The sequence below is a fragment of the Ranitomeya variabilis genome, chromosome 2, assembly GCF_051348905.1.
Source record: "Ranitomeya variabilis isolate aRanVar5 chromosome 2, aRanVar5.hap1, whole genome shotgun sequence".
Classification (NCBI taxonomy): domain Eukaryota; kingdom Metazoa; phylum Chordata; class Amphibia; order Anura; family Dendrobatidae; genus Ranitomeya; species Ranitomeya variabilis.
Window position 1 is genome coordinate 491,038,083 of NC_135233.1, and position 18,966 is coordinate 491,057,048.

At 42.6% G+C, this 18,966-nt stretch overlaps 1 protein-coding gene across 14 annotated transcripts in view; it reads left to right on the plus strand.

Annotated features, from left to right (window-relative positions):
• SYT7 (synaptotagmin 7) overlaps positions 1 to 18,966 on the plus strand; it is a 771,057-nt gene that overhangs the window by 563,630 nt on the left and 188,461 nt on the right. For 11 of the 14 annotated variants that reach the window (XM_077287911.1, XM_077287907.1, XM_077287912.1 and 8 more), the window contains one exon: positions 8,961 to 9,341. The exons of the other annotated variants lie outside the window; for them this stretch is intronic. In XM_077287911.1, coding sequence (XP_077144026.1) covers positions 8,961 to 9,341 — 381 coding nt within the window. The remainder of the gene's footprint in view (positions 1 to 8,960; positions 9,342 to 18,966) is intronic. 14 annotated transcript variants of the gene reach the window in all.

Consider the following 18,966-nt stretch of genomic DNA (forward strand, 5'->3'; position numbering starts at 1 on the left):
GTAACACGCTGTGAATTTTGTGCACGAAAGTACACAGCTGATAAAGCGCACCAAATATGTGGGTCTTAAGCCTATAGTAGGTTCTCCACTTCAGGCATTTACGGCATGTTCTGGAGATCCCACGATCTACTGTGTCCTCCTGGATTTTTCCAAAAGCTTTTGTTTTTCAAAACAATGGACAGGGAACCCCTATTCTTTTAATCAGTTCAGATCTCAATGATGGGTGCCCCAATTTGTAAAGCATTTATGCCATGAACTGTGGACATTGCCAAAGTGCGAAAACACATTTGGAATAAACTTTCACAAAAACCTGAAATTGGGGTTCATGAAACCATTCACACATGTCCATGACTTCATCGATATCTCTCATCATATCTATTATACTTTTTTTCTAAAGTTACAGCACATTTGGTTCCTTCTGTATAGCATATGTGTTTGGCGTGTTATCTGTAATATCTGAACCCATGCCATATTACAGGATTCAGTACATATGGTGCAGATAATTGTTTTATTCCCTTTCTGCCTACCCAGAAAACAGAGCAGCCTCCTACTTTACTGTTAGATTTTTTTTTTCATTCCTATCCCAGAAGACTTTTGGTGTGAGAGGAGTTTACAGGGATGCTATAAAAAGCTTTCACTGACATCCCACTCACCACCTGCCGATGTGGCAAACGTGCCTCCGATTGCAGGGCACACAGAGAGAACCAACATTTAACCTTTGGGTTGCCTGAGACTGTATATTCTTTTAGCAGGAAGGGATGATCGTCCTCTTGTAACTTCCAGTCAATTACATAGATCTGATAATGTCAATTGGCTTCCAGCTTTTTATGAAAATGTCAAATCTGCCATTGTGTTTAGTCAAGGGCAAAGTTATCAGAAGGGCATGCACTCTGCCCATGTATCTGACGCATGTTGGTGGAGGACACTGACGCATGTTGGTGGAGGACACTGACGTACAGGGCTGTATTTAGAGTTTCTGCTGCCCTAGGCACTTTTAGTGCTGCCTCCCCCATTGGTGAGTATGACACTATCGGCAGTGACTTTGGCAATAATCACTGATGTGAAAGTCGCCTTTTGCAGCAGATCCGGCAGTTTTTCCGCATCTACCGCGTAGCAGATCACTTACGGCAACTACGTTCGGCCTCATTCATTCCCTATGGGACTTGCAGACATGTGCGGCACTTGCCGCGATTTGGCAAATGCGATACTTGCAGCGATGGAAAAAAGCGCTGCTAGCAGTGTTTTTTTGTCTCACCGCAAGTGTAAAACCGCAAGTGCCGCACATGTCCACAAGTAGCCATCACTACCTGTCTCTGCACCTTGCTAGCTCATCCCTAACCATCCCTCTGACCTACAACTACACTATAAAGCTTTAGAAAAACAATTTATTAACTGACATATTCCTCTGATAATGAGGGCTCCAGGCTACGGCGTAGACAGGAACGGGCAGTCTCTGGGTCTCCATTCTCTCTCTGTGCACACCCTCAGTCCGTGCCTCACTGCCTGTGCACAGACATCCCTCCACCGGACGCGGTAATCACCACTCGCAGTAGCATACCGGCAGAGGTGTATCTAGGGTTTCTGGCACCCGGGGCAAGAATTCATTTTGGTGCCCCCCCCCAGGACATATGCGATTTGCACACTTAGTCATGTAACCATGAGCTCCTCTCCTTAATGCTCTCAATGTTCAGTGAAAAACTGAGAGAAGCAGAAGAGAAGCTCGTTGTATGAAAATCGCATATGAGTGAAGTGTCCATGTGATGACTACTGGAACCTGCAGAGCTGAATCCTGACATCGCAGCTTCTGAATTCTCACAACGAATGCACTGCACACTTTTAGGATTCTCCTTTGCCGGTGGACGGTCATATCAGCACAAGTATGCGATTTGTATACTTCTGACCATATTCCGACTAGACGTGCCCGGCCTTGCTCAGTTCATTTTCACTGAGTGAGGCCACATATGTCTAGTCAGCATGTGACTGCATTAATGTAAATCGCCAGCACGAGAGAATCCTGACAGTGTGCAGTGCGCACTGTGAGAACTCAGAAGTCTGCAGTCACAAAGAATGACTGCAGACTCATTGCAAACCTGTAGTAATAGAGATTCACCGCACACTCTTATTCGTTAGTTTGCAAAACGTGTTTTCACAGTTTATTCCAAAATAGAAATATAAACCACAAGCAGTGAAGTGATATGATTTGACACAAAAAAAAACAATGTTTCGACCCTCCTGGGTCTTAGTCATAGGGTTACTTGGTTGTTTGGTGCCAGGGTAGAGGGTAGAACATGTAGAGAGGGACCCTTGGTATATAGGTACCCGAGACTGCTAGTGGCGTGGTAATGTGGGCTGTAGAGCGGCGCTCCGGCGCCTTGCTCAGTGTGCGGCTGTGTGGCTTGCCCCTCACTATATTGTCTGCACAAAATTTGACCCCCACATGGTATATGCTCTTCACACTGACCTCTCCTTTCCATACCGGCCCCCTCTTCATATTGTCCTCTCACACTGTGTCCCCCCTATAGGGCCCAGTATTTATACTGTACTCTCTCATCACACTCCCCCTCCTTGGTATACTGTCCCCTCCTGGCTGTGCCCTTACACTGTCTCTCCATGCTACGCCCCCACTACTCAGTTTCTATTCTGTGCCCACTCACTTTTCTGCCCCCACTCACTTTTCTGCCCCATACTGTCTCCTCACACTATTCCCCTCCCTCCTCATACTGTCTCTTCTCACATCCCCCCTGTTCACCATACTGTCTACTCATATTTTTCCCCCCTCACTTTCTATACTGCCTGCTCACCTGACTCCCCATTCTGTGTCTGCACACATCCCATCACCCTCACTCCCCGTACTCTGTCCACATACATTTTTCACATCGCTACTCATACTGTGTCCGCATACATTCCCCCGTTCGCTCCCCATACTGTCTGCACCCATCCCCCATATTATTTCCTCATATATGCCCCCCATTCCCTCATACATGCCCCCCATTCCCCCGTACTGTTTCCTCATACATGCCCCCCATTCCCCCATGCTGTTTCCTCATACATGCCCCCCATTCCCCAGTACTGTTTCCTCATACATGCCCCCATTCCCCTGTACTGTTTCCTCATACATGCCCCCCATTCCCCCGTACTGTTTCCTCATAATGCCCCTCATTCCCCAGTACTGTTTCCTCAAACATGCCCCCCATTCCCCTGTACTGTTTCCTCATACGTGCTCCCCATTCCCCAGTACTGTTTCCTCATACATGCCCCCCATTCCCCCGTACTGTTTTCTCATACATGCCCTCATTCCCCCGTACTGTTTCCTCATACATGCCCCCCATTCCCCCTTACTGTTTCCTCATACATGCCCCCCATTCCCCTGTACTGTTTCCTCATACATGTCCCCATTCCCCTGTACTGTTTCTCCATTTCCCCCTTTGCTCTTCATTTTGTGTCCTCAACTCTCCCCCTCACATTAAATCCCTCCATCCCCACTCCAATTGTCCCCACACATAATAAATCCCCCATCTCCACTCCAATTTTCCCCCCATGCACTTAATCTTCGGTGTCTTCTGCTCCACTTACCACCAGCGTTCGCCTCTGCAGCGCGAGTGAGTGACGTCAGCAGCGTGACCACATGATCTGATCACGCTGTTCACGTCGCTCTGACCCGGCAATCAGAGCCTCAATTGTACTCACTTCTGTAAGATGCGAGTACAATTTATCCCTGGGCAGGGGCAGACACTGACAGCTCGGGGCCCCTGTTCAAGAAATGTGTCTGGGGCCCCTCTTTCTTTCACGACAACAAAGCTATATATATATATATATACTGTATACAGTATATATATAGCAACACACACATACATGTGTATATATTACATACCCTATATACTCGAGTATAAGCCGACCCGAATATAAGCCGAGGCACCTAATTTTGCCACAAAAAACTGGGTAAGCTTATCGACTCGAGTATAAGCCGGATACGTATTGTCCCCTCATCCCTATCCCGGTATGTGTGGTTCCCCCGTCCTGTCCTGCTCTGTGTGGCTCCCCCTGTTGTATGCATGGCTCCCCCCTCCCATCTTGTATGCATAGCTTCCCCATCCTCCCATCCTATATGTATGGCTCCCCCATCCTGTATGTATGGCTCCCCCATCCTCCCATCCTGTATGTATGGCTCGGCTCCCCCCTCCCATCTTGTATGCATGGCTCGGCTCCCCCATCCTGTATGCATGGCTCGGCTCCCCCATCCTCCTATCCTGTATGCATGGCGGTTGACCCCGGACTTTATAAAAAAAAAAAACTTGCTCAAGTGTGCCCTCCTCATCCTGGCGCCCTAGGCACGTACCCTCAAGTGCCTAGTGGCAAATACTACCCTGCTGACGTATGTTGGTGGAGGACACTGACGCGTGGCTTGCATGCTCTCCCCTCCTCCTTGATAACATGGGAGAACATATTGATAGGACATGTCATAATTGGTGGGTGTCTGATCATCTAGAGTCTTATCAGTGCTCAAAAAAATAAGGATACATATAATTTGTAAATTAGATCAAAAATTTATTTTTTAGTTACCATATTTATTTCTTCAGGCAGTAATTTGGATGGAGACCTTCAAGGGATCATCTATGAGACGCACGGCTCCGCTCCGTTAGGGCGTTAGGACCCACTACGAGGTTTGCCGTGAAGGGGCAGTGGGCTTCATACAGTCTGATCAGAATGTTAAACTGAAAACCTCATGTTCAGTATTTAAATTTTTGCCTAGCGGCTTTAGATCAACGTATGATTTTGGGATGTGTGGTTCATGCTCTTTTTTTGCTCTTTTTTTTTTGCACAAAGCATCATCTATGAGACTGACACACAGCTCTCAGCATAAATGAGTACAGTCCTTATGAAAAGTCAATTTTAATCAACATGTCACTAAACACAAGAAGAATTTCCAAAATTTTGAAAAGATGTTTCATACATTTTTTTAACCCAAAACATGAAAGTAAAGTTAATCATATTACTTTCAATACAAAATCTTCAGTTTTACTCAAATTTAGTTGGCGAAAAATGAACACACCCCACATAAAAACTACTACATCTAGTATATTGTATGACCTCCATGATTTTTAAGGCCAGCATCATGCCTTCTAGGCATGGAATGAACAAGTTGATGACATATTGTAACATCTATCTTTTTCTATTCTTCAACAACAACCTCCGTTAGAGACAGGATGCTGGATGGAGAATTATGACATCTTGTCTCTTCACAATTCTCCATAGGTGTTTGGTTGGGTTCAGGTCAGGAGACAATTGACTACTGAATCACTTTCACCCTGTTCTTCTTCAGAAAGCAATTGATGTTTTGGATCATTTTCATGTTGGAAAAGTGCACGTCTACCAAGGGCACGAAGTGATGTTGGCATCTTGTCTTTCAATATACAGTGGCATGTAAAAGTTTGGGCACCCCTGGTGAAAATTACTTTTATTGTGAACAGTTATTCCAAAAAGGAAAATAGGCCGATGCTAAAGTTTGGGTACCCTTGGATATTTCTATGCTCAGATAACTTTGGTCAAGATTTCAGACCTTAGTTAGCCTGTTAGGGTTATGGCTAGTTCACTATCATTGTTAGGAAAGGCCAGGTAATGCAAATTTCCAAACTTTATAAAAACCCAGCCTCCTCTAACCTTGTGCCAAAAAATTTATTGCAGCCATGGGTTCTTCTAAGCAGCTGCCTAGCACTCTGAAAATGAAAATGGTGGAGGCCCACAAAGCAGGAGAAGGCTATAAGAAACTAGAAAAGCATTTTATAATTGCCCTTGCCTCAGTTTGAAATGTAATTAAGAAATGGCAGTTAATAGGAGCAGTGGAGGTCAAGATAAGGTCTGGAAGACCAAGCAAAAGTTCAGTTAAAGCTGCTCATAGGATTGCTAGAGAGGCAAATCAGAACCCCTAGTTCACTGCAAAAGACATTCAGAAAGATTTAGCAGACTCTGGAGTTGTTGTACTTTGTTCTACTATTCAGAGACACCTGTATAAATATGGCCTTCATGGAAGAGTCATCAGAAGAAAACCTCTAATGCATCCTTATCATAAAATTCAGCTTCAAAACTATGCAAAAGAACATCTAAGCAATCCTGATGCATTTTGGAAACAAGTCCTGTGAACCCATGAGGTTAAAATAGAACTCTTTGGCCACAATGCTCAAAGCTATGTGTGGAGAAATAAGGGCACAGAATGTCAAGAAAAGAACATCTCGCCAACCGGTAACCATGGAAATAGATCAATGATGCTTTGGGGTTGTGTTTCAGCAAATGGCATGAGAAACATTTCACGGATAGAGGGAAGAATGGATTCAATGAAATTTCAACAAATTCTTAATGCAAACATAACACCATCTGTAAAAAAGCTGAAGGTGAAAAGAGGATGGCTTCTACAAATGAATAATAATCCTAAACACAAGTCAAAATCCACAATAGACTACCTCAAAAGGCACAAGCTAAAGGTTTTACAATGGCCCTCACAGTCCCAAGATCAGAATGTCATTGAAAATCTGTGGCTAGACCTCAAAATAACAGCGCAAGCAAGACCACCCAGGTATCTCACAGAAATGGAAGAATTTTCCAAGGAAGAATGGATGAAAATTCCAAATAACAACAATTGAAAGACTCTTGGCTGGCTACATAAAGCGTTTACAAACAGTGATACTTTCAAAAGGGACTGCTATTAGGTACAAACTATGCAGGGTGCCAAAACTTTGGAATTGGCCCATTTTCCTTTTGTAATTTTTAAAATGTAAAATATGAAAATATATATTTTGTTGCCTAAAATACAACGGAAATGTGTCATCTTTAACTTTAGGCCTCTCATCTTCACCAGGTGTGCCCAAACTTTTACATGCCACTGTAGCGTAGTACATCTAATTCATGATGCCATCAATGAAATGTAGCTTCCTGACATCAGCAGCATTCTTGCAGCTCCACATAAGGACATGGCCACCACCATGTTTCACTCTAGGCACCATGTATTTGGAAAAATGAATTTAGAAAAATGCATGGCACCTACAGTGAAACATCGTGGTGGCAGTGTCCTTATGTGGGGCTGCATGAGCTGCTGGTATCTGGAAGCTACATTTCATTTATGGTATCAAGAATTAACAGATGTACTGCTCTATATTGAATGTGAAGATGCCGCCATCGCTCCATGCCCTTGGTAGACGAGTACTTTTCCAAAAGGACAATGATCCAAATCAAATATCTGTTGCATTTCTGAAGGAGAGTAGAGTGAAAGTGATTCAGTGGCCAAGTGTCTACTGATCTGAACTCAACCAAACACCTATGGAGAATTCTGAACAGACAGGTTGTCATCACTCTCCATCCAGCATCCTGGCTCTAACAGAGGTCATTCTTGAAGAATGGAAATAGAGAAATGATGTGATGTATCGCCAACTTATTAATTTCATGGCTAGAAGACTTGGTGCTGTCCTTAAAAATCATGAAGGTCATAAAAAATACTATATGTAATAGGTTTTGACGTGGGGTATAATCATTTTTACATCAAATAATTTGAGAAAAATTCAATATTTTGTAATGAAAGTTATATTATTAATGCTACTTTCATGTTATAGGTTAAAGTATGTTCTTTGAGACTCAGGAAAGACAAGAACACAAAAACAATTGTCACCTTACTGATAAGACATAGAGTGAAAATATTTCACTTTGGATGTCATTCCAATCTATACATTTCTATTGCGCCCCAAGTGCATATGGATCTAATACCTAGGAGTCTTCTTTATTAAACCAAGCCTAATCTGTGTTGTGTGCTAGCCCTGACCCGTCAAAGCAATCATACATTTATCATCTATCCTGTGCATAAATAACTGATAAAAGTTTTCATGGGCCAACCCCATTAAGATATCTGCCCAGGATGATATGATGGAGATGTAGTAAGAAAACATAAGCTAGGTAATACAACCAATTGGAGTGTCTGACATACAGTGAAAGTTTTGTTTTGGACATTTTTACAGAATTTTAAAGAATTAATGTGGCCCTCCTATCTCGTACGTTTATGGCAGCTCCATAAATATGCCATAAATATATAGCAGGGATTGGTCCTACCGATCTATCTTGAGAATGGGACCCTATCATGCTCTGCTGTCAATGGAGAAGACTTCTGGTCACCTCAATTGAGCCCCATTCTCAATAGACCGGTAGGACCCACCTCTGCTGTCTGAGACGGGAATACCCCTTGAAGAGAAAGGGGTATGGTAAAATAGGGTGAATCTTTACAAACTATGTGTACAATTGTATCATGAAAATCATCTGTGTACATGTATGCCAGCTAGGAGGTGATCAAAGAAAGATAAAAGTTTGCCAAATGTGTCATCCCACACCCTCTATTTTTGATAAATTTGACACAAGTCTTCAATAGCTGTAAATTGATGACTCCTGGCACGGTCTGGGCTGTTATTAGCTTCGGGTGGTCATTGTAAAGTGAATGTAAAAATTCATCAAGAAAGAGTGAATAATAATCTGGGAATTTCTAACTATATAAGAAAAGAAAGTGAATTCAAAGCTTCAGCTTCCAACTATCGGAAAATTCACATGAACTTCAATTTGTCCATTGGCTCAGCCAAGCAAATCGTGCCCACAAGGAAAAAGTAGCTGAAGTTTCCAATTAAAAAATCCCGTTTATTGAAATATCTATTACAAAATCAGCCTGGCAAAAAACACTCACAGGAGAACAATTATGTTTTGCTATTTTGCCAGGCTGGTTTTTTTTTAATGGATATTTCGATAAACCAGATTTTTTATTTGGAATCTTCTTTGGATACATTTTCCTTGTGGTTATTAATCATTGTCGTCTCCAGTTTTTCTTCCTGATTCTTATGTATTCTCTGAACTGACTTCTGTCTGGTATGTACTTTTCACCCTACATTGCCTATCCTTCACCTTTTTTCCTTTCTTTCTTCTTTTATACTTTGTCTAAGTTATGAAGACCCTACTCTGCCAGCAGCCACTACTCTTGATCATATTCCCATCTCTGGGGGAGACCTAAAGTGTCAACGTCCTCGCACACTGCTTCGCCAGCAGAGCCTCCAGCAACCTCTCAGCCTCCACCAAAAGCACAATCACTGCCAACCAACCACCAGCCAGAGTCTGGGGCAGCTCCAGCTGCAGCAACAACCTCCATCATCCAGCAGCAGTAACACCAGCAATCCCCGCTCCCAACGCACAGGCCAGAACCGGCCACCAACCTCAGCTGGATCCAAGCACAGGACAGCTGGCATCAGGAACCGATCCAACCCAGGCAGCTGGGACCATGTGGTCGGTCAGATTCGCAATCGTGGTCTGGACATGAAATCTTTCCTGTAAGTTACTGTCCATTTCTTCCAAACTGTTTGACATTTCCTTGTATTCTTTTCTTGCTTCCTCCGTCTCCACCACTGTTAGGACATAGATAGGGAATGATACTGGAAATACTAACCATGAATATATTTCCTTGTGCTGTGATTCATGGAGCAGAAGCCATATGTGACGCCCATCTCTGGGAGTACTTCTCACTAATGGCTTTTTTTCTAAGGGTGAACCATCCATGAGACAAGATGAGAAGTTCATCTCCTTCCCTTTAAAGGGGCAGCATTTGGCACAAGGAGATTTATGTATAGGTATCTTGAGCCAAAACTAACTGTTGTATCTGTTGCTGCAGACTGACCTTTTCGAAATACAAGCTTTACTAGAACTAATACCCTAATTGGGATTTCTGCCATATTGACTATTTGCTAATATACAACAAAAGAATCTTGTAGACTTTGGTTTCATTTGGCATAATACTTAAGATTTTAAATCTTTAAGGGATTGTGTTACATCAACAAACAGGGTAAACTGAGCACCCAGCCTTATAGGGTGATAAAGCCCCCTATAAAAATCGAAATGCTTCTCCGTTCTGCAGAAACTAAAGTTGACTCTAATTTGCTAATTGAGGTGCACCCTTGGTGTGACCAAGAGGATCATTGCATTTTTCACCCTCTGGTTTTGCATGTCCCCTTCTCCGGCATTAGTGAGTGACAGCTCTGTCTGCCCTGAGTTATTTCTGCAGACACTCTAGGCAAGTCGGTGCTGTCAGTCACCACTGAGGGATGCAGGGAGATGCAAAACCAGTGGGTGGAACGGTTCATTGAAGCTCTTGGCCACACCAAGGGTGCACTGAGCACCTCAATTAGCATATTGCATTTAACTTAAGTTTCTGCAGAATGGAGAAGCAATTTAATTTTTATAGGGGTTCTCTAAGCACCCTACTTAGCAGATGTGATCAGTTTCAGCAGAATGGAGGCAGTGATTAGAAGACTGAGCGCTCGCTCACCCCACCGTATTTATTGGACGAGTACTGTGCAATTTTTTTTTAACAGATATCACTCAGAGCAATATTATTTAATGGGTCAGTGCTGATTACCGATTTTGTCCACTGACCAAATCTGTCTGTGAAAATAATTGCAGCAGGCAACGATTTCACTCCAAAATCTGAAGACACTCATCCATTCAAGTTTATGGATGCATGGAAAACATCGGAATGCACTCGAATGACATCCGAGTGTAGTTCAGTTTCCGCTGACTCACACAATGGAAAAGATGGAGAAATTGTGTTTTGCATCTTCTCCTCATTTGTGCTATGATTCTCCATCGGATCACACGAAGCTGACACTTGGATTAAACTCGGATCGGCGTTTGATCAGAATGTCATTACCATAACCGACCTGATTCTCTTGGAGGAGAGAATCTATGCTTGTCTGACCCTGGTCTAAAGGGACAGTTTTTATAGAATCAATATCCCTTACAAAACAATAGAGGTGATTCATTAAAGGGACTCTGTCACCTGAATTTGGCGGGAACAATTTTCAGCCATAGGGGCGGGGTTTTCGGGTGTTTGATTCACCCTTTCCTTACCCGCTGGCTGCATGCTGGCTGCAATATTGGATTGAAGTTCATTCTTTATCCTCCGTAGTACATGCCTGCTCAAGGCAATCTTTCCTTACGCAGGCGTGTACTATGGAGGACAGAGAATGAACTTCAATCCAATATTGCAGCCAGCATGCAGCCAGCGGGTAAGGAAAGGGTGAATCAAACACCCGAAAACCCCGCCCCTATGGCTGAAAATTGTTCCCGCCAAATTCAGGTGACAGAGTCCCTTTAAAGTGTTTTCACCAGAAAAGTGGGGTAAAACATGTTGGAAAGTTGCTAAATTTTTTGTGCAACGAACAGTTGTGCAAACATTTTTTGACTTTTGGCGTTTTCAAGATAGTTTGAAGCTCAGCAAATTCAGCAAAAGTGATGGGATTTTTTTACTTCAGAAATATTAATATAGAGATATAAAACAGAGTTGTACTTACCCAATGACGCTCCAGCACTGGCTTTCCATCGTTGATATGACTGCAGTGGACTCAGCAGAGATGCTAATGTAGATGGCACCAGACCTCTGAGCCCAGTGACTGGCTGCAGAGGTCAACTGATGTTGAAGTGATGTCTCTGCAGCAGTCGTATGAAAAAAGCCTTTTACTCCAGCAAGACTGGCGTAACGTGAGCATGCACTATGCCAATCTTAATGAGTTAGCATCATGAGCCTTATCTGTATGCGTAGAGCTGATATTCTGCCTTATTTTAGCCTCTACTTAAAGGGAACCTGTCATCAGAAAAAAACACTATTAACCTGCAGATATGGAGTTAATCTTGAAGTTAATAGCATTATTAACCTACCATAGCCAAACCCTGCAGGGAGAAAATGAACTTTATATTCCCCCCTCAGCATTCCGGTTTCAGTCATGGGGGCAGTGCTGGTTCAGTCACCCCTCTGAGTATATGGAGCGGCTGTAACCTCACCCCGGCACTGACTGACAGCTAGCCCTAATGCAGAGGGAGTGTCAGTCAGGGCCGGTGGCTGAAGCAGCAGCGGCCCTAGCCCCGTGATTGAAACCGGAACACTGCAAGGGGAATAAAGTTAATTTTCTTCCAGCAGCATTTGGTTAAGTGCAGGTGATGGGAAGGTTAATAATGTTATTAACCTGCAGATTAACCCCATATCTGCAGGTTGATAGCATTTTTTCTGGTGACAGGTTCCCTTTAATAACACTGAGATAACTCCGCTAACTCTTTCCCAATATATACAGCAAAGCTAGAAAACATTCTGCAGAAAACAGGACTTGTCAGCCCATTGACTGTACTTCAATAACCAGTGTAAAAATACAAATAATTCAGGATTTAATTATATGGATAGTCACAAAGAAAAAGGCCACCTAAGCAGATGAAAAAATAGATGTTTCTAATAAGAACCTGTTAAAATATTTGGTGATTTTGCAATGGTACATTATCTTTAAGCCGTGTTGTGCCCTACGAATGAGACTGTCAGCCAGTGGGTAAAATTGCCCTTTACATCTCCCCGGTAGCATAGGGAATACAGACCGACCTGCAAGCGGCTATCATGTAAAACTAAAATTTGTTTTGGAAAAACAAATTACTCAAATTGATTTAGTTGTCAGATTGTTGACTGATACACGTGTGTATTATCTATAATTACATATCTCGCATCATTTGTTATCTTACAGAGAAAGTGGCCTTGAAAGCTCGCTGTGATTACCAGTGCAGCGTGCGGAGCGACTGAGGGAGCATTTCCCATTCAGCCTCAGTAATGTTTCACATTGGGAGAAGGGGGAACCCACCCAGCTATTCATCCAAACTGAAGTAGCGCTCTACTCATCCTGTACATAACTGCAATTATCATTATACACATTGTGCTTTTAGGTATAATCAGATCTACCAAACGGGTAACCACCATCATTTCAGAGTTTGCAGCAATAGAATAATCTTTTTTTTATTAAATGTATCATGTTGCAGATAAAAATATATCTGTATGACGCTGCACAGAATCATGAGATGAGGATCACGAAATTAATTCACAACAGAACTTTCAGGCGCCGACTCTATTCAAGTCATGTGATGCAACTTTTTGATTCAACTTATTGTTTTTTTTTTATTTTATATTAAAAAGGCACATGTCTCTATGAGTAGCAGTGGCATCCGGGCATAATTCTAATTATTACATGGTAGGTAAGTAGCCTGTTACCAGATCTGCAGCAGTCGAAGGAGCTTACACCTCTGGATTCTACCGACAAAGATGCAATATGATGGTTTTTTTATGAGCTACAGTATCGATTAATTTTTTTTTGGGGGTGGGAGGGGGCCAATATCCAGCAAAATGGCATGTCATCTCGCAACCCGAGCCTTAGCTGGTCATACACATAAGTTTGACCCCAGTCTTGCTCTGCCACCATCCATTTTGAGGTTGCCTGACACTAGGTGAGGTTTTAATAATAGGGGATAGGACCATCCTGACTGAGGTACACCTTGTCACGGTCGGACAGCTTTTACGCTTTTTTGATCAAAAACAGTGTTTACTAAGTACCCTATGTAATTTATATCTACTATTACTATTTAATCAGTTACTTACAGCAGGCTATATGCTCATTTTGTTTCTATCTTAGGTTTTGTAAGGTTAGATTTGGCAGAAACTGCTGATCTGGAGAGGATTTGCCAATAAACGATTGTATATAATGAAGGATTAGTAGATCTCCATTGGTAAATATCATGGAAAAGAAGGATCAGACATGCTGGAATTGATCATGTGTGATCCTTCGTGCAGGGTATAACTATAAAGGGTGCAGGGGTTATATCCTAGCCCCGGAGCCTAGGGGAGCCCAAAAGGTATTTTTTGCCCATATGAGAAGATTTAATACTAAAAAAAATCTATGATATTTGGTGGCCATGATGGGGATTTTGCCAGAAAATTAGCATCAAGTTACACCATTATGGAGATAGAAGCAGAGATGTCCCAGAAACACCAGTATGTCTCAGTGGACCATCTTATCCATGTCTTAGGTAGGCCCATTGCATGCACCATAATACCTGCAGTATCTGCTGAAGAGGAAATGGAGAATCACACGCTGGTCTTTTAAACCAATGCCCATCCATGTTCTTCATGGATGAGCTTAGCTTCCTAGAATGAATGATAATAATTATTATTATTTATTTATATAGCACCATTGATTCCATGGTGCTGTACATGAGAAGGGGTTACATACAAATTACAGATATCACTTACAGTAAACAAACTAACAATGACAGACTGATACAGAGGGGCGAGGACCCTGCCCTTGCGGGCTTACATTCTACAGGATTATGGGGAAGGAGACAGTAGGTTGGGGGTTGCAGGAGCTCCGGTGTTGATGAGGCAGTACCTCCGGTATTGATGATGGGGAAGCGGTGTCAGTGCAGGCTGTAGGCTTTCCTGGAGAGATGGGTTTTCAGGTTCCGTCTGAAGGATCCGAATGTGGTTGATAGACGGACTTCCAGAGGATGGGGGATATTCGGGAGAAGTCTTGGAGGCTGTTGGATGAGGAGCGGATAAGTGTGGAGGAGGGAAGGAGGTCTTGGGAGGACCGGAGATTATGTGAGGGAAGATATCGGGAGATAAGGTATGGCTAATAAAAATATGTCTCTAGATGTGGACCACCTGCTATGATGTCCATCAGCTCCAATAGAGTGTATGAGTAGAGGTTATGCATGGACTTTATAAATTCAACAAAACAAAATATTAAAGGGATATTCTCAAGATTGGATGTTATCCCCTATTTGTATGATATGTATTAACTTCCTGATTGTGACCACTGGGGCCACCACCGATCCCAAGAACCAGGAATCTTCTGAATGGAGTGGTGGTCAATCATGTGCTCCGCTGCTCCATTCAATCTTAAAGGAGTGCTGCAGGCCAGTCGAGCGCAGCGCTCAACTATCTCTGGGGGTCCCATTAAGAATGAATCCAGTGGCTGTGCACATCAATGACCCTATGGGTCCAGTTATAGAGAACACAACTTGTAAACTTGAGAATATCCCTTCAAAATGAGTCAAAGCCTAAAGAAATGTGCTGGAAGTTTCTATCTCTCCTCTTCCACCATTCAGTGAGCATTTAATGATTAATATTTCTTTTTTTCAAAGACCAGATGACCTTTCAAGTCACATTTCAGATGGAAGCGGTGACAGTAAGAGCCCTCTTGCTTCTTTCTCAATAATACGCCTTTTCATATTTTGGCCCATTTTCTTCTTTTATTGTTATTGCAAAGAACAATCACCCCCGCATCCCAGCCTGGAAATTAATAATTGTGTTTCCAGTCTGCTTTGTGACCAGACAGGGCTTGTCGCCTGCACTTAGGGTTACGAAAAGAAGCCGAAAACACGTGTTCTATACTTTAATCTCATCAATTAACAGAGACTTCTACATGAAAGAGAACAATTAGTGTGTTGGCCAGACGAGAAAGTATCAGGAACAGAGAGATCTGTTGTTCCTCCGAGCACGGCTTCATTTCATCCATTCTATTCTGTCTACATTAAAGGTGCACAGTCACTTTTAAAGGAAAAACATACGCTTTATTAATCTGCCATCTGCATCCTTTCCTTTTAACATTCTACTTTGCGGCACGTCACTATAAGTGGCGACTAAATCAGGGCTGTTATCAGAAAAGCTATGGCCAAAGTATCATCTCTTTAAGCAGAAGAATCTAGAGTTCTTCAGAATTTCATGCCATTCACTGAGAATTATCTTGGTGAGCCTCGGAGTGTCATAGAATTATGTCCAATGTTAGTTCTCATTTCCATGGCTGGCACTCTGCATTTGGTGATACTGCATGGTTTCATGTTCTTCTAATTGCTTTAACCAGCAGAATTTATTGATAGATGTATGATGGAGATGTACAGTAATTGATGCTTCTCTTTAAAGCTCCATTAGATACTGCTGTGATCATGGATAACACTGAATCTGATGGATTTATTGGTGATAGCATGGAACTTAATGGCTTACCAAAGACATTCTAGATCACCACAGCCTATGTAATAGGTTCACACAATATACATTGCTAAAGTGATAGGACCCTGATATGTCAGCAGAACCTGCCGATATTGACGAATTGGGCCGGCGGTCTAATGTGTATGGCAATGTCGGACAACTAATGGTTGGAAGAAATGCAGATCACGCATGTCCAGTTTCAGACTGCCAATCGAATTGTTCTCTCTTGAAAGAAGACACATGGACCAGTGGCTTTCTCATAGAGAACACAAGACCACTTAGCCGAGCCTTCCTCCCTATATGAAAGTCGGCTGAAGTGGCTGTGGACCGAAGCATTGTTCACCCAACCGCCATTTAATATGTATGGACGGCCTTAAGCCTTCTCATAGACATTAGATAGCTATCAGTTGACTGAACGTTTGGCCGTCAGCTATCTTGCCCAACTCTCACAAACACAGGAGCACTCACTCTGACCAGCGATCCTGTGTTCCTGGCTTATCTCAAAAGAGCAAAAGGATCAACAATCTGAAATCAGAGATGACAGATCCTTAACTTCCCCAACAATCATCTGTAGGGGCCACCATACACATTAGACTGTCAACTGATATTGGTGGGTTCTGCCGACATTAGTCTAATCTGTATGGGGACCTTTAGGCACTCACAATAATGAAATATTTCTGGGCAAACTAATCTGTCCAGAATGAGCAATCTCACGGAAACACAAGGTGATGATATGGTGAATGGTAAGATCTTCTCTTCCATGTGCGTGATCACCATGCCATGCCAATCAGGATGCATTTAATTGAATCCAATACACATCATCCATCTTATTTAGCCAAAGCAAAATCACAAATCCGCACCGGTAAGTCTTCCGCTTTGGCTCCCTCTACTCTGAAAAGAGAGATGGCTTCATGAAATGTCTCGAAATTTACATAAATACAGCAAACCTTTGCAATTTTGTGGACAAGTGGATCCAGTTAAAGCATGTTGATTTATACACCGTGGTACTTATTCACATGGAACGGAAGCAGAAATAAAGGATATGTCCAGTGCTGAGGATGTGACCTTTTGGGGGTTCACTTTTATCGGCTGTCAATGGACTCCAATGACTTATAAGGAAGAATGTGAAAGTGATGGAGGATATAAAGGCAGATGTGAACAAAGTCTTAAGGGCCATGTACACTCTAAAATCATCATAACAAGCATGGTCAGGAAGGTTCATTTCATGGTAAACTTGCAGCCTGAACAGGATGTCGGTCACCTGACGAACAAGCAAAACGTTCATCGTGTGAAATGATCTTTTGGTTTGCATACAGATCATCATTCTTGGCTGTGTAAACAGGACTTGCGCTATCAAGAACAGTTACAGCCTATACCCATTGAGCAGCCTATGGCAGATCATCCAGTGCATGTAGAAGGGGTAGTCTACCTATTTAAATAGGCTATTAAATAATAATCAGGAAACAAGCAGCTGATCGTTTTTCATTTAGTGCCCCAGGTCACCCTACATAAAAGGACTCTTAGACTCCCTGAAACCAGAAATTTTTGGTAAGAAGTGTTTAATTCACCCAAATCACCAATTTGGACAAAATTAGGAATGACATAGTTCTTGGTAAAAGCACCACTCCAGTGTTTTTTTTTTAATTTCATCTCTGGAGTGGTGCTATTAATCTAGGTTCACACCGCCCCAGTCTTATACTTACCAGTCACTGTCTTCTTCTGTTCCTGTTCCTCCAGTAGTTTGTGACCTGCTGAATCGCTCCAGTGTTTGCTGGGTTATCCGGAAGTCACGACTCAATGTAAGTCTATGAGAGCCAGAACGAGGGTCTCGTAGACTTACACTAAGAGCTTGTGACTGTTACCTCTGACTTTCAGTCAGTCAGTCAGAAGTTGCGGTAGGACAAATTGGTGGCCTGGGACCAGAGCGGCGCTGTGAAGAGCTGAAGATAGCAGCTAGAAAATATAATACTACTGGCAGATAGCTTTGATTAGTTGCGCCACTCCAGCTCTGCAATAAAAAAAACACTGGAGTGGTGATTGCAATATAAAGTTGTCCATGTAATGCATGGATGTGACCAGTAATCCATCAACCTAACTGGTAAGGTGCTGAGAAGTAGATTTCGTTACCCAACCACAATCAGGAAGCTCCCCCTCCAAAAAAATTAAGTTTTATAAACCAGAAACTTCCTTTAAAGGGGAAATGTCTTATAAATACTTTGGTGGGATGATCCCTTTTAATAGAAATAATTCTTTTATACTAATAATAACTTCCATTCATTTTTAAATTGTGGATAGAGATTTACTTGGGCCATCTAAACCCTTGTAAATAATTAAGCCAACTCCTTTTAAAGCGAGCACGTCTTGTACCTTTATATACAATACCCTCTGCACAGTACGATGGAAATATTCACAGGCGTGAATGGGTTAAAGTGTCAAACGGCTTCCATGCCGTCAGCGATACATATTCATGAAAACATAACAGCAGGATTTACACCCAGGACGAGCCATAGAAACGTTTCCCAGTCCCAGCTCCTGTGCACATGCATAAATAGGAGAAATCAGGCTGTGGCCTCCTGTGTGGATAGCTGAAAATAAAACATCCAGATGCCCCCGCAACACACGAGAGACATGTTGCCAGGAGAGTGTGGCATGTCCTTGGATTAGCAAATGCAGTAGCGTGGATCCATAAATAAGCACAATGTTCACTATATAGTGGACGTAATGGAAAAAAATCAAAACTTATTTGTAATAACTTGATTGATGCTCATAGGAATACCTTATTGGCTGTAGATGATTTAAAGGGAATCTATCAGCAAGTTTTTGCTATGTTATCTGAGAGCAGTATAATTTAGGAGCAGAGACCCTGATTCCAGAGATATATCACTTGCTGGGCTGCCTGCTGAAGTTTTGATAAAATCACTGTTTTATCTGCTACAGACCTAGCAGTTCATTGACTGCTGAGCTCTGTATGACCCCACCCACACCACGGATTGGCTGCTTTCTGTGTACACAAAGCATAGGCAAAAAGCAGCCAATTAAGGGTGGAGGCGTGTTTGGACTACATGGCAGCAGGTTTACTAGTCCTCTAATGATAATCTCCTGCTTATAGG